The 15,497-nt window shown below is 44.8% G+C and overlaps 1 protein-coding gene across 1 annotated transcript in view; it reads left to right on the plus strand.

The window, feature by feature from the left end:
* The first annotated feature begins 25 nt into the window (after positions 1–25).
* The window catches only part of ACO2 (aconitase 2), a 31,351-nt gene continuing 15,879 nt past the window's right edge, over positions 26–15,497 (plus strand). The window contains exons 1-5 of the mRNA XM_007053318.4: positions 26–302; positions 8,620–8,762; positions 10,120–10,378; positions 12,618–12,710; positions 15,021–15,179. Coding sequence (XP_007053380.2) covers positions 267–302; positions 8,620–8,762; positions 10,120–10,378; positions 12,618–12,710; positions 15,021–15,179 — 690 coding nt within the window. The 5' untranslated portion in view covers positions 26–266. The remainder of the gene's footprint in view (positions 303–8,619; positions 8,763–10,119; positions 10,379–12,617; positions 12,711–15,020; positions 15,180–15,497) is intronic.

The raw sequence follows: 15,497 nt of genomic DNA on the forward strand, positions 1-15,497 counted from the left end.
CAACCACGACTTGCTGCCCCGAGCCCGCCCCAGAGTCCCCTCTGTTAGGCCGGATATCGAGTCCCCACTGCTTGGGATACTTTCCTTCCAGGACCTGCAAACCCCACCCACTCTCCTTCCCTACGCTCAGTCGGTCGCCGGAGTCCCGCCCTCTCCGGGGCTTGGCCCCGCCTTTTCGCCATAGAGGCCACGCCCACTTTATGAAACTATTTAAAGGCGGCGCGTGACGTAATTGGAATGCGACATCATCTTTGTCAGTGAACAAAATGGCGCCGTACTGTGTCCTGGTGACCCGCCTGCAGGTGACAGCGCTTCGCGGCGAGCGGGGTGCGGCGGTGGGGAGCCGGGTGCTGTTGGGCGGCCCGTGGCGGTGGGGAGCCGGGTGCAGCTGGGAGGCTTGGGGCGTCGGTTTGAGGCTGGGGCGTCCTCGTTCTCCCTGTAGGTCAGCGTGTCCCTCGCGCCTGCCCAGGCCCTGTTTCCATAGTGACTGGGGAGCGGGGTCCCCGTAGGGCGGGCGCAGCCCCAGGCTCCGCTGTCTGGAGCTGACACCCCGGCTAAGCTCCCTCCGCACGGCCGGGGGGCGCCGGGCGGTAGCGTCTGCTCAAGGTGAGGACAAGGTGAACGGCGAGGTGGGGCCCAGAGGGGACAGGAGTCGGGCCGAGCCCCTCGGGGGCAGACCGCAGAGCTCGCAAACCTGCTGCTAGCGAGCCAGGTCCTATCTGTGCTGGCCTCAGTTCTCCCCTCCCTGGGGCCGGGTGCTCTGCAGTCTGTGTGTCAAATTTAAACTCCTTCCCGCCTGTGACTAAACCAACTTCACCCCCCCGCATCCCAACTAGGGCTCCACTTTGGCCTGGGCCTCTGGGGATGCCATGAGGAGGTTATTTGTGCTGCAGTTTGTGCCAAGAGCTGGTGGGTGGGTGCCACTGTGCACCTGCATTGACTTGTTAGAAATAAAAGTGATCATGTTTTTTTCTCAGGTTAAGTTTTGTTGCTTCTTTTCTCCCCTTTTGTGAGATACATCAATAAAAGTTGTATTTTATTTCACTGTATATGTAAACCAACTCTAGTGGACTCTACCTTTTGACACTTCTGTTTACCAGTTCTCAAAAATCACCAGTTGCCACTGGAGTATTAGCATACAAGACTTTGAGTGGAAAATGTGTATGTGCATGCTTAGGCCTAAATACAGTAATTACAGGGAGTCTGCAATGAGACATAGTGAGGAAAGAAAGAGATCCACCTTCCCATCCGAGTTCTAGCCAACTAGAACTTGAATAAATTTACACTCTTTAGAAGAGATGCCCTATCTGTAATGATCTCTAAAACTCATACAGACTTGCAACATAACTTCTGCACAGTCTGATTCTTATATTTCAGGCATATTTTTGTGTCTAAATCTGTACTTGAAGAACTCTAGAGGTTCTCATTATTAAGTTGCGGACATGTATATGGGTATAGCTTTCTCTTTTAAAAGGAAAATGTTCATGGAAAATCATGCTCCTCGTTTAAAGCATGGAACTGGGAGTCAGGAGATCTAAATTATGTTCCCAGCTTTGCCATAGACTTTATCTATGACATTCCCTAACATTTTTTTACTACTTTGTTTCAGTTTCCTAATCTGTAAAATAGTATTAACTTACCCATAGTATTTCTCAAGTGTGGTGTCATCTTAATTCACTATATATTTGTAAGTGTTTAATCTTCGGTGGAGGTACTGTAGAAGAGTATATTAATTTTATGCTTAAAATGTAAAGGGTCCTAGCTGCAATTTAATTTATAATATGTCAAATTATTTGAAATGTTGCTTCAGTAACCTTTGTAATCTTTTTTAACTGCAATAACTAATTTAACTGATTAAAATGCTTCTACGGACATGACTGCTTCTATAGAACGGGAAGAATTGCTCTGACTGTAGAAAATAGGGCAGCACAAAAATAAGGAACTGATCCATCATGTGAGAACAAGGGGTCAACTGATGGAATGAATGGCAGGTCAGTTTAGAAGAAATACAAGGAAATACTTAGCACATAATATATTGGATCTGTGGAATTCACTACTTCCCAGAGGCTATCTAGTCTGATGATTAAACTAGATTTCTTTAAAAAGGCTGAATAGTTATAATGAATATGAATTATACTAATCTAAAGGTAATCAGTAAGGCTATGATTTAGTTGGGTATTTTTAGTAATAGTCATGTACAGGTCACGGGCAGTAAATAAAAATTCACTGCCCGTGACCTGTCCATGACTTATACTATAAATACCCCTGACTAAATATTAAGGGGGTCACTGCTGGGGGTGTGTTCCAGGGGTGGCGGTGGCTGCTGCTTCTGGGGAGGGCATCCTGGGGAGGCTGCTGCTATGGGGGTGTGGCACCAACTGCCAGGGGCCACTGGCAGCGGCTGCACTGGCCACTCAGGGAAACAGCTACTCCTGCCGCCCCTCAGGCGGTCCCCGGTGCTAGCTGCCTGGGTGTGCCTGAGCAGCAGCTGACTGCAGGGCCCCGCCAGCAGCTGGCCAATGTGGCTGTCCTTGGGGTCACCTGAGTAGCTGGCCTCGTAGTTGGCTACCCTGGCCCCTGCAGAAGTCACAGAGGTCACAGAAAGTCGTGGAATCTGTGACTTCTATGACCTCTGTGACACACATGGAGCCCTAGTAATCAGATATGCTTCTGGTTAAGCACTGTTGGTGACAAGAAGGAATTTTTGCATATATATAGCATTACACAGACAGTGAAGGACGTATATAAGTATCACTTCACCAACCACAGGAGCACCAAAATATCTGCCACGTTAGAACAGCATATGGCAATTCTGTACAACAATTTTAGGACGAAGTAAAGAATTGAAACTGCAAGGGGGAACTCTATTTGCCAGAGCTAAACTAGAGTGGAAGTTGCACTGTGCTCCTGAGGTCTGGACAAAGCGAGTCCTGATGCTCTAAAGTTTAGAGTCTAAACATTAAATACATGAGAGGAGGAGACTCAGCAAACCATTTGGGGGCCCATTCCCCACAAGTTTTGAGAATTGTCTACATGGGGATGTTATTTGTGAATAAGGTAGGGTGTGAATCCAAAGTTCTGTAGCTATCCCAGAATAATGCCATGTGTACATAGAGTATGTCTATGCTACTGCAGCACAGCTGTGTTGCTGTAGTGTAGATGCTTCCTACATAGACAAAGGGTTTTTTTCAGTCCATGTAGTTAATTCATCTCTCCTAGAGGCAGTAGATGGGTTGATGGAAGAACTCTTTGATAGACCTAGCTGCATCTTCCTTGGGTGCTAGGTCTACGTCACTATGTTGCACAGAGTGCACCGTCTTTTACAGGCCTAAGTGATCTAGGTAGGTCAGCCTAAGTTTTAGGTGTTGGCCAGGTTTTATCCCAGTCAATTTTCCCATGCAAATAAGCTCTTAAACTCTTCAGGTATTAGCAAGCCTACTATTTTGGGTAACTGAGGTAAAGCCTCCTAAAGTTCCCAGGGTTTGGGTTTAGGGACCATTGGTTACCCCCTCCTAAGGCTGTTGGGTGTATGATTTCAAGGGAGACCTTCCCTGATCACTAGATAAAGCTGATCAATTCTCATCAGGAGGAGGGGTGGGAAGGTATGTGATAAAATGCACCCCTGTATTCATACCCTACATGCTATTGTAATAATCTTTGTGTACAAAATATGCCTTGTAAAGTATCATTTAAAAACTAGTATCTTGCTGGTCAATAATATCATGATAAAATGTCTGTAGCAACATTATATGAAAAGTTATAAATATAAACTGAAATAATGACTGAAGTGTGTGTACCAGACAAGTCTGGGGAGTGGGTAAACCTGTTTCTCAAGACAAAGGACAAGTTGACAACCCTAACCCAGTGTCATCAAAGCTGATAGGCCATCACCTATCAAGTGGTCATTCTTTGGCAAGCAAAAGGGGCAGGAACAGACAGACTGGCATTTTAGCTAACTACAGCATGAGACCTCCGCCCCATCCCCCCCAGACTTCATGTCTCCTTGCATTAGCTGGAAAGAACTTTATCTAGGGGTCACTCTCTGGAAAATGCATTTCAAAGGGTAACTGAACAATACAAGTGAGGGGCAAAACACCCCCAAGTTCTTTCCCTGTCCATTTCTCTCTTCACCTAAGAAGACAAAAGAAACAGCTGTTGGACTTTGGGAGCAGATTCTAGCCTGAAGAATGTGGTCAGCTATGTTCTGGAAACATGTAGTAAGGGACCTTACTTTGAACCAAGTCTAGTGTAAGTTTAGAAAGCATTGTATCTTGTAAACATTTCCAAGTAAAATGCCTCATTACTTCTACTCACTTAAATCTATCTCTTTGTAGTTAAATAAAATTGTTTTACTTTAATTAAAACTAATCCAATGTTTGTGAATTTTTTTTGATAACTCCATTTAAGGTAGCAGACTGTTGTGTGCTGATCCCCTTAGAGGGGCAATACACCTAATATATCTGAACTGTTCAGGAGAGGGCTGGACAGTGCAGAATACACATTTTGGGTGGAAAATCCAGGACTGGAAGTATTGGGGTCACCCTACAAGTTGTAACCAAGGTCAGAGTATGGCTGGTGTTTGCAGCCTCTGGAAGTCAGAGTATGGCTGGTGTTTGCTGACAGGCTGCTGTGCTAGTCTGGCTGCTCTGAGCACTGTGGTTATACACAGATGCTCAGGGTGTGACCTGCATGCTGTTTGGCTGCTTATAAAGAGCCAAGGTTGGGAGCTAAAGCAGCAGAGTGTTGTGAGCACCCAGGTTGCAGGGCAGTGGTGACACAGCCCCTCTCTGGTCTAGATTGCACCTTGGAATGTCAAAGGTAGCTCATGGCGGGAGTGGGGTTGGAAGCTGTCAGGGCACTGAAGGACATTCTAAGGGTCAGGGAAGGTCACAAGCCCTCAAGATGGGGCTCAGAAGCCTCAAAGTACCACCAGAGTGTGAAGGTGGGAGTGGGGCCCTATATAAACTTCCAAAGGCTTATCGGAGGAGGTGGGCCATGAGCCTTGAGGGGGGCACATTAGGTTTTAGCAGGACCCGTGAGCTTCTGATGGGTTGGGGTCTTTGAGGCATGCAGGAGGTCAAGGCTGTCAGGCTGAAGAGTGTACAAAGGCTGGGTGAGGGTTTTTTTTCCTCTGTGTGAAAGACCCACCTAAACAGGAAACTGATAGTGAATTGGACAACAAGTTGTGTATAAAGTAAGCAAATAGGAGAGAAAACCACTGCTAGATTAGAGAAATATTCATCTTAGGTGTTGCTTGTTAGAAGCGTATAGTCCAGAAGATAAGGATATGTGTATTAGTCCCTACTGTGTCATTGCATAACCTCGGGCAAGTCACTTAACTTGTGCCTCAGTTCCCCCGCTTCTAAGGTGAGCTGTCACCATTTTATTAAATCGCTTTTTTGAGTTTAGTAATTGCTAATTGTTGTAACAGTAGTAGGGAGAAACTTTCAGAGAAGTGAATTTAAAATCAGCACTGTCACGTCAATCATCTTCATCTGTGGAAAAGATGAAATGGTTCACATTTCTCTTCTTGGGTATGTCTCTTGTCTTTACTAAAACCTAAGGTTATATCTACACTAGGGGCTTTTGCCAGCATTGTTATGTTGATTAAGGATGTGAAGAGTTATGAATCCATGACCAGCCCAGCTCTGATGGCAAAAGCCCCCAGTGCAGATGCAGTTGTGGTGGCAAAACACCAATTTTACTTGGTATAGCTTGTTTTGCTTAGGGATGGGAGTGGAATAAACTATACCAACAAAGCTGTGCTTGTCAGTATTTACTGCATCCACACTAGGATTGCTTTGCTGATATAGGCATTCCAGCGTACTATACAGTGTTCTGAGTGTAGAAATGGCCCACATGGAAGTGGCTTAGAAGCCTGTTCTCCCTTGTCTTACTGGCACCTTCCCCAGGCTGGAATACTTTCATCTCTGAAATGTTTCCATTTCTCTCCTCCCCCCTGGTGAGTCTAAGAGGTTGTGGCAGGCTTCAAGTAAGGGTTTACTGCCTGGTATTGATGGCCTTAGTTACCATCCAAATATTTATACCTTCCCTAGGACTCTTTGCCGTTAATTTAGTGTAAGATCCTACTGAAGCAAAAATTAAATGGTTTCTTTTACTTTCAAGCTTTTAGGATTCATACTGAGACAGTCTTGACCCTTTCCCAAAACCTGAGGGCAGGGGAGCCCTGCTTCAGATTTTGTTCATACCAAAGTCTGCACTCAAAGAAAAAGAGCGGAATGTTGTGGAGACATTACCGTTGTTTTAATTTCCAGACGTAATCTGCTTAGGAAGTGTTCTTTGGTCTGTTACCAGTTCACGGTGTAAAAATGCTGGCTGTTACTGTAGCTCCACTGTTGAAAATTCCTTATGTAGACAGTGAGCTAAATGGATTAAAATGCCTGATGTAGACCCATTCCAAAGAGAGCTTTTGCGGGTGGAGTTTACTCAACAAAGCACCTCCACACCAATCTGTAACTTGTCTTATTCTTCTTTGTACCTGTTAGTCCCAATTCTCCTTGATCCATCACCTACTGTCATGGTTGAAGTGGAGCCTTGACATAAGTTACAGGAGGGTAGGAGGAGATTTTGGTTTTTTTTCCCCTCTCAGGCCTTGTTACCAACTCATAGGGCCTTTTCAAGTTCTTGTTTGTGGTGTCCCACGGAGGGCAAGGGTCCCATAACCAAATTAATCGTCACAAGTTGCATGAGACTGAAGATGAGTTAAACTAATTAAGACTTCAGAGAAGAGTTCTTGGGCAGAAGTCCAGAAACGGGGGAGGAGACAGTGAATACGGTGAGAGTTCTTGCAGCATATAGTAAAATGCCTTGACTAATTTGGGCTTGGAAAGTGATAGTGGAATCTTTGAGGTTTATCCTTCCTCTACAGCATGGAGTGGAGGCTTTCACAATAAGGTGGATATACCTTGGGTGCAGACAAGTCAGTAACACAAAAGTGAGCTTGAACTGGGCTGAAGGAGTTGGGGGAAGTCACATGGCTGATCAAAGATCAGCATGTACACTTTGAACAATGAGTTAGCAGGGATCTTAGGATACGTCTACACTACCCGCCGGATCGGTGGGTAGTGATCAATCTATTGGGGATCGATTTATCACATCTAGTGTAGACGCGATAAATCGATCCCCAATCGCTCTGCCGTCGGCTCCTATACTCCACCACGGCAAGCGGAGTTAACAGGGGAGTGGCAGCAGTTGACCACAGGCCGTAAGGACGCAAGGTAAGTCAATCTAAGATACCTCGACTTCAGCTGTGCTATTTTTGTAGCTGAAGTTGTGTATCTTAGGTCAATCCTCACCCCCCCCCCCCCTTCCCCGCAGTGTAGACCAGGCCTAAGTTAGTGGTGCAGTGAAATGTTTCACCTCTAGTACTTGAGCTTTGGTCTGTGGTTGAATCTTAAACCACATCCACCAAAATGTGGTGAATTATTAACCAAAAAAGAAGAGTTGGAGCTGATTCATTTTAATGAATAGCTCTGTGATTGCACCTTTAGAAGTAGTGTTCTCATTTGTACCTTTTATAGTGTTTCCTAACTGGCATGTGCTTTAACGATCTGAGACACTTATTTTTTGTATTACAGTAGTTCCTAGAAGCTTTGATTGGGATCCCCTCCCCCACAAAATGGCAAAGCTAATAGTACAGATTTTTTTTAATAAAAGGACAAATTTAGGTTGTTGTTAGTGCTGCTATTACAAAACTGACTATGCAACCGATTTAAACGTCAATCCCAATCTTCCTAGATTTCTCGAACCTTTTTCATACATCTGATATTGAGAGGACAATATAAATTAGATTCAGAGCATCCAAATATTGTCATGATCTTGCCTCATTAGCTCACAATTCTTTAGTCAATATTTCAGAGGCTGGTGTCAAGATTATTTTGTGAAGAATGCACCAGAGAAGAAAAAAACAAGGTGGTGGGGTGGGATTTGGAGTTCCCTGCCCCTCACCGAAAAAGTCTACTAACGAATGAATAATTAAGGATAAAGGGGAATGCCAGGAGTAAGATTAAATGCTCAGATATTACAATGATGAGGGTTTATTACAGCTTCAGCCCTTGCTGTTGTCTCCTCTTTACGTGATACCAATGCTGGTGAAAGTTGCCAGATTTCTAGTTCTGACAACAGGTGCCTAAGAAATTTGGATACCCAATTCCCATTAATTGTAATGTAAATTGGACATCCATATTCCTTATGCAGCTTTGAAAAGCTCAGCCAATGGCCATCTAATCATGAGTAAGGTTAAGATTTTGTCATGGTTATTTTTAGTAAAAGTCAGGGACAGGGCACAGGCAATAAACAAAAATTCACACAGCCTGAGACCTGTCCCTGACTTTTACTAAAATAACTGACAAAATGGGTCTGACGGGGGGGATGGGAGCCCAAACCCTGCCATGGGGTGGTGGGGGTGGGGGGCATATTTGGACATGCTAGGTCTTTATTTTCTAAAACTGTTTAATCCGTTTGTTGCTCATCTCTTAGAATTAGGGTCCTAGAAATCAGAGCTGGAAAACATGTGTTGTTACCGTTTTTTGTGGGCGATCACTTTGCTGCAGATGTTTGCTAGATAACCAATATAATCTTTGTCTCTTCCTTTTTCAGCAAGTCCTGAGTAAAGGGGTACGACGGTACCATGTAGCTCCCGTCCTGTGCCAGAGGGCCAAGGTGGCCATGAGCCACTTTGAGCCTAATGAATACATAAATTATGAAATGCTTGAGAAAAACCTCAATATCGTCCATAAAAGGTAAGGGTGAGAGGTTGTTTGGAGAACCCACCACCACAATGAGGGAAGGAAAGGAAGACTTCAAGGGGCTGTGGTAGCACGAGAAGAATCTAGTGGGGAAAGAGCAGCTTTAAGTGGCTGTGCTGTTACATTGAAAAATGAAAATTCTATGTGCTGGTGGCTCCTGTGTGGTAGAGGAGAAGTTGGGGGAGTGTTTTATATACAAACAATCAGGCCACTGCAGTGGAGGAGATGCTGAAGAAGTAAAGGTATTAGCATTGGATTTCATACCAGCTAGTGGAGATTATCATATTTTTTTTTTTTTTTTTTTGCTTAATGTCAGGTTTCAGATGGGACTCTTGGTGTGTCACACCTTAGTCTGTTTGTATTCATGGGAAACAGTATGAGGTTAGTGATCAGTATGAGTAAGACACTTAAAGTGTCCCTTCTCTTCTTTGCACTTTGTTTCCATAATGAAATTATTATTCTGTATTCATGTGTCCAGATATCTAGAGTAAAAAGTGGCCTAGGGATACCTTGCATACATAATTTTGAACTTAGTTTGCTGACACCGAGATTAGTGTGACCTCAATGTCACCAGTTTTACTCCAGACTCAACCTTGGCAGTGGTTGAAAGTCATGCCCTTGTGATGGCCATTCTGAGTCCTTTGTGAAATGAGTTGGCTATCTCAATTCAGTCCATTGTAGGCAAGTAGGTTCATCGCAGAAAACATTACCGTTGTCATTAATTGGTGTTTCTGTTGAGATTATCTGTGAGGAATCCAATGACTGAAAAGGCCCTGAACTCCCCACTTGTTTCCTAGCGCTGATGGATTCTCACTCACGATGGGGCCTGGCACATGTAGATTTGATGACTTGTGTGGGTTCTGTGTATGTGTGGTCTTTTGTTTTGTTTTTTAAAGTTTTCTGCAACTGCACCGCTTCTTAGGCACCACTGTGGACTGTGATCTCAAAAGCTAAGCAGAGTTGGATGACTGTTGCTTGTAGTGCACCCAAATGTGTGCATTTGGAAACTTCTGGGGGAAAATATGGATGCTTCAGGAAGGGGTGCTGATGGCTCTTGAAAGAGTGCTCTTCCTTCTGAGTCAGTACTGAACCAGGGCCTCTGCATTTTTTCATGTTTGGGTGCTTTTAACCAGCTGTCAGAAGTAACTGCACTTCAGTGTTGTGGGAGGAGCGAGTGGTCCCTCTGTATATAGTGTAAAACGTGCCTTGGGAGTCTGGTTCTCCTGGATGATGTGTGTGGAAATGTAAAGGAGTATCCTTGTTCATTTAAGATGCACATTTAAATGGGGCAGAAGGGTTGAAAAACATGAGCTGACGTTGTTAAAATTCCTCCCTGTTGTCTTCCCCACAGGCTAGACCGTCCCCTGACCCTGTCTGAGAAGATTGTATATGGGCACCTGGATGACCCTGTGAAACAAGATATCGAGCGGGGCAAAACCTATCTACGCCTGCGGCCAGACCGCGTAGCCATGCAAGATGCGACTGCTCAGATGGCAATGCTGCAGTTCATCAGCAGTGGCCTGCCCAGGGTGGCGGTGCCCTCCACAATCCACTGTGATCACCTCATTGAAGCCCAGTTAGGGTCTGAGAAGGATCTTCGGAGAGCTAAGGTCATTATTGCACCAAGACCCATGAAATAAGACAATTCTTTCCATGTTTGGAACATTTGGTCCACTCTAGAGAACAGATTTTCAGGAGAACAATCAAAGGAACAGAAATCACACCAGATTATGTACTGTATAGCACCATAGATGTACATGGTGCAGTACAAAACCAAAGTTGTGACAGGTCCAAGCCCCAGGAAGCTTACAATCTAAACTAGACAAATTCATCACAAACCATTTAAAGGGTGAAGCATGATGTTGAGAAAAGACAGTCTTAGTCCATCTGCTTTGGAAACCAAGGCAAAAGATGTATTCTGGGCATAGGGGAAGAGGGAGGCCACTTCAAAGGGGTGAAACATGAAAATAGCTGCATCTAGAGCACTAGAAATTTTCTTCCCGCAGTGATCAAAACCTGGTGTGTCACAGCATGGTGATGTGAAAACCTCCAGAATATGCCTGGCCACATATACAGCAGTCTATCAAGCACTTGGGGGGGAAGCGTTAACTAGCAGAGATCAGGACATCAACTAAGAGTTGCTCTCCCTTGTTGCTTTCTGGGGTGGAAATCCTGCAGGACCTTTCCTTTCCTCCCCTACAACCTCATGAATGATAGAAACATACAGTAGAAGATGGGAAGACTGAGGTCTACTGATGCCTTTCCCTCACGCTGAGGGCGTAGGATAGATTGTGGGATAAGCTCCTCTGGTTTTACTGGACCATTCTGATTGCAGTGCTTGAGGGAAGCTGGCCCTTCTCATATGTCCTGAAGGGCAGGAAGAACTTTTTCCTTTATCAAATCTGGTGAATTAGTTTTAGTCTGTACACATGGGATGAGCTGTAGCTTAATCATCTAATTTAACGTATAGCCCAAGATACTGGCCCGAGTAAGTGAATCCCTCCTCTTCTTCTTCTCACCCCCCCCGCCCGCCCGGAAATCATAGTAAGGTGAATTATGCCACTCATGAAACTGAGGTCAGGAGCAAGTTTCCCCTCGTTAGGAGTATTTGTCCCACGCTTTGTGCCTCAGGAAGCTTGAGAGTTGTGCAAGAGGTTCCGAATCTGGAGCCTTCTTACTAGACTGTTTGTTCCCTTTCTTCTCTTCACCCCTTGCCCTCCCGCTGCTCTTGCTCTGGGCACCAAACATGTTTTCTGTGGTGTGATTGTATTCTTTATAGCAGTTCTGCTGCAGCTCTGGGCACCCCCTCCCTCCCCATCCGCTCAGTGATTAAAGCAAGTGAAGGTCCTGCCTGCCTCTGACTGGGTTTCGCTCTTGATGTTGCCAGTTGGCATGGAATGAATGCTGGCAGGGCAGAGAGTGGCTTGGATCTGCTCCTGGCACATCAGCATGCTCCGTTTGGGAAGAGAGCTGCATAAACAGAGTGAAGTGACCTGACTCCCAGTGCAAACAAAGCTCAAAGAGCCCTCGCTGCCTCATGGGAAACTTCAGTAAATGTTCTGTGTAGCGACAATTCCTCTATCTCCACATAGTCCCCACCCCCACCCCCCCTTATTCTGAAGTGTTTGCATGAGAACAGGGTCTCCAAGTCATTGTCCACTCCCATTCCTTATCGTATCTACTCTCCAGCTGCTTTGCCAAGAACATCTCTGGACATCATACAGTCTTCTGCTTGCGACAGTAAGTGATTGTCCTGGAAGGCTTCATAGTTGTGATCCTACAGATGATTGTGATGTCACAGCGAGAGGCAGCATTGTATAGCTGGTAGAACGGGAGACTTGGGTTCTCTTTCCCACTCTACCACTAACTATGTCTGGCCTTGGTCTAGTCATTTAGCTTCTCTGAATCCATTGTCCCATCTGTACAATGGGGCTAACATGCTTATCGAAGCACTAAACAAAGCAAAGAACCAAGGAAACAAAAGAGAAGTCCATGAAATGGAAGCAGGATGGTTTATAAATAGTGTGGGTTTTGTTTGATAACTTTAAACAGTAATTCTAATTCAGTCTTGAGACGCTTTAGTGATGTCGCAAGTTGTCGAGTTCAGTGCTGAGATCACTGTGAAATTCTATGGCCTGTTGTGCTGGAGATCAGACTAGTTGATGATTGTGGTCTCTTCTGGCCTTAAAATGATTTCCTGGAAGTCAGTGATGCTGAACTTCATTCTCCCCTCCACTGCCTACGAAATGTCCAGGAGGTCATGGGGCTGGTGGGTGGCTGAACTCTGGCTCTGTGGGGAGCAAACTGAAAGTAATGTCTTTCTAATGCTTTGTTTAACTCTGTGAATAGGACATTAACCAGGAGGTGTACAACTTCTTAGCAACAGCAGGTGCCAAGTATGGAGTAGGGTTCTGGAAACCTGGATCAGGAATCATTCACCAGGTAAAGAGTGCCTGACTGCAGTGTTTGAATGGCAAATGGCTCGCCACCTTATGGTGGGGTGAGAACGTGAGTGCAAGTACTAAAAAGAACAGGAGTACTTGTGGCACCTTAGAGATTTACAAATTTATTTGAGCATAAGCTTTCGTGATGAAGTGAGCTGTAGCTCATGAAAGCTTATGCTCAAATAAATTGGTTAGTCTCTAAGGTGCCACAAGTCCTCCTTTTCTTTTTGTGGATACAGACTAACATGGCTGTTACTCTGAAACCTGTCAAGTACTAAAAGAATCCCTTCTTCTAAGGAAAGGCGTGTGTCCTCTCTCTCCTTCCTTCCGTCCTTCCTTCCCTCCCTCCATGTTTAATCTAGACTGGCTGTGTTTGTCCTGCAAGGTGACCTCTTTGCACCTCTGGCCTAGACCACTACATTTCTCCAAGGTTACGCTGGTCAAACTGTAATCTGATGCTTGATGGCCTATTGTTGGGACTAACTGTAGTGGGAAGGGGCAGAGTTTCACTCCTTTCATCTGAATGGTTAATTGGCTAGTTTAATTTGATTTGGCTGGGGCACTAAAGTGATGCTGTGAAGTAGCTTAGGCCCAGTGTAAGTTGCCTTTAGGGGAGGGGAGTGTCTATTTTTAAAATCTAAAACCAGACATATTTTTGATCTTAGTTTAAATAAAAACAGGGGTTGGAATGGGGGAGAAGATACCCAAACACAGTAGCACTGTCTTATTGCTTGAGAGTAGCAAAGCAATAACCAGTCTAGAGTCACTATGCAGACCTTGTGAAATGCAAAAAGTAAACTCCATTGAGGGTGAAAGTACCTTTTTTTTTTAAACAAAAAATTGTTTCTAGAATCTCATGTTCCATTAGCACATTAGCATCCTTAACAGAATACAATCAACTTTAAAAAAATCATGTTTCTCGCAATCTTTTAAACCTATTTTATAAGTAATACTTACCATAGGTGTAGTTAGGACATTGGAGGGCAAAGCCCATGTTGCTTTTAGTTTGTCTGTTTTGTGTATTTGACCATGCTTTTGTTTTGTGGCTTCCCCTGTTTATTTTGTGAATGTCCCACACAAACAGGGAAGAGATGGGGGAGGAACATGCAATTGTAAAATGTAAGAAGTTGACTGGAGGGTCTGGGGACAAGGGCACTTAAGATGTGCCTGAAAGGTCTCTTCGTTTGCAACTCATCTTGTAGATGATATGTTACCTTCAGCCCATAATGGGCCAGCCTAGAAGAGGAAGGGGGGGGAGTGTCACCTGAGCCTACACAGGAAACTATGGGAATAACTCACTTCGGCCACTGCTCTGGGACCATGTGGTAATGCTTATCATGTGACCATCTCTCTATGGTAGTATTCTACTACCATCACTAGTATCTGAGCCCTTTGTGTGTAATCGCAGTAGTGGCCTTTACAGAGTTTCTGGCACTTCTCCCTTTTGGGGAAAAAGCATCACTTGGGATAGGGTTTGTCTTTGGTTGGGGTTTTCAGGCATAAGGGGATGTCAGTGCTGAGTGCTGTTCTTTATATATATATATATATATATATATATATATATATATATATATATATATATGTAATATATTTTTTATTTTTTTCTTTAGTAGCATTGGGCAGGGGCTCTGGCTTATTCATTAGATGATAAAGCTCAAGGGTTTCTTGGGTGGGATCAAGGCGAGTCTGCCCCTCTCACCCCAGTGCCAAAGGCATTGAAAGTATAACCTGGGAGGAAAAGGGGTAGTTTAGGTGGTGTTTGTTCTAACCCTGACCTGTTTGCCACCCTACCCCCAATGACTGAGGTGCACCTAGGGCAACCTTCGTTGGACCTGATGGAGAGGAGGCCTTGCCAGGCCTGATGAATGAGGGTCTCAGGTTAATGCATGAACCTTTGTTTTCTGTCACTGGGGTCACCTGAGCGGATTAGCTGGGTTTTTATGAAACAGATTCTGCCTCTGACACCTATCTGTGTAGAGCCTTCTGACTTTATGTGGATCCCATACAACCCTATCCCATGTTGTATTATCACTGGTTTCATATCTGCTCCTCTCTCTGCCTGGACAGGTTTAGATCCCTTCCTGGCATCTGGTGAAGGGCTACTTGTCGTTGACTGGACAAATCTGCTTTAGTGGGAGATGCAGTTGGAATAACAATGAGCTTGCAACCCGAAATAAGCTAGTGACTGTCTTGAGATCATGACCTACAAATTAAATCACTGATCTGATCCAGGGCTCCTTCTGCTCCTGGCTCTCCTTTTCACTAAGTTTCATCTTGTTCTTTGTTACTCCACTTACGTTTGTTTCAGATCATCCTGGAGAACTACGCGTACCCTGGGGTTTTGCTCATCGGTACAGATTCCCACACCCCCAATGGAGGAGGCCTGGGTGGAATCTGCATAGGAGTAGGCGGAGCCGATGCAGTAGATGTCATGGCAGGCATCCCCTGGGAGCTCAAATGCCCAAAGGTGAAACGGTGGGGGAAGGGTTAATTCTGAATGGGCGAGGGGCTGAATAATGAGAAGTTAAAGGGGAGCGTGAATTTCCCAGATAGATGGGGCACTTTGAGCCACTATAGCCTTGGGAAAGTAGAGAGGTCCAGAAGCAACTAAACCATGCTTCACTCACAACTCTGAGTCTCCACTCCCTGCATTGTTCCTTTTTTTTTTTTTTTTTTTTTTTTTGTGCCTCAAAGGATGCATCAGCACGAATTTCCCATTAATTAGCCTTGCAAAAGGATTCAGGCCTCCTGGCAATATAGGCTTCCTGGAGCATGGCTTTGATAC

This window comes from Chelonia mydas, chromosome 1 (assembly GCF_015237465.2).
Source record: "Chelonia mydas isolate rCheMyd1 chromosome 1, rCheMyd1.pri.v2, whole genome shotgun sequence".
NCBI lineage: Eukaryota > Metazoa > Chordata > Testudines > Cheloniidae > Chelonia > Chelonia mydas.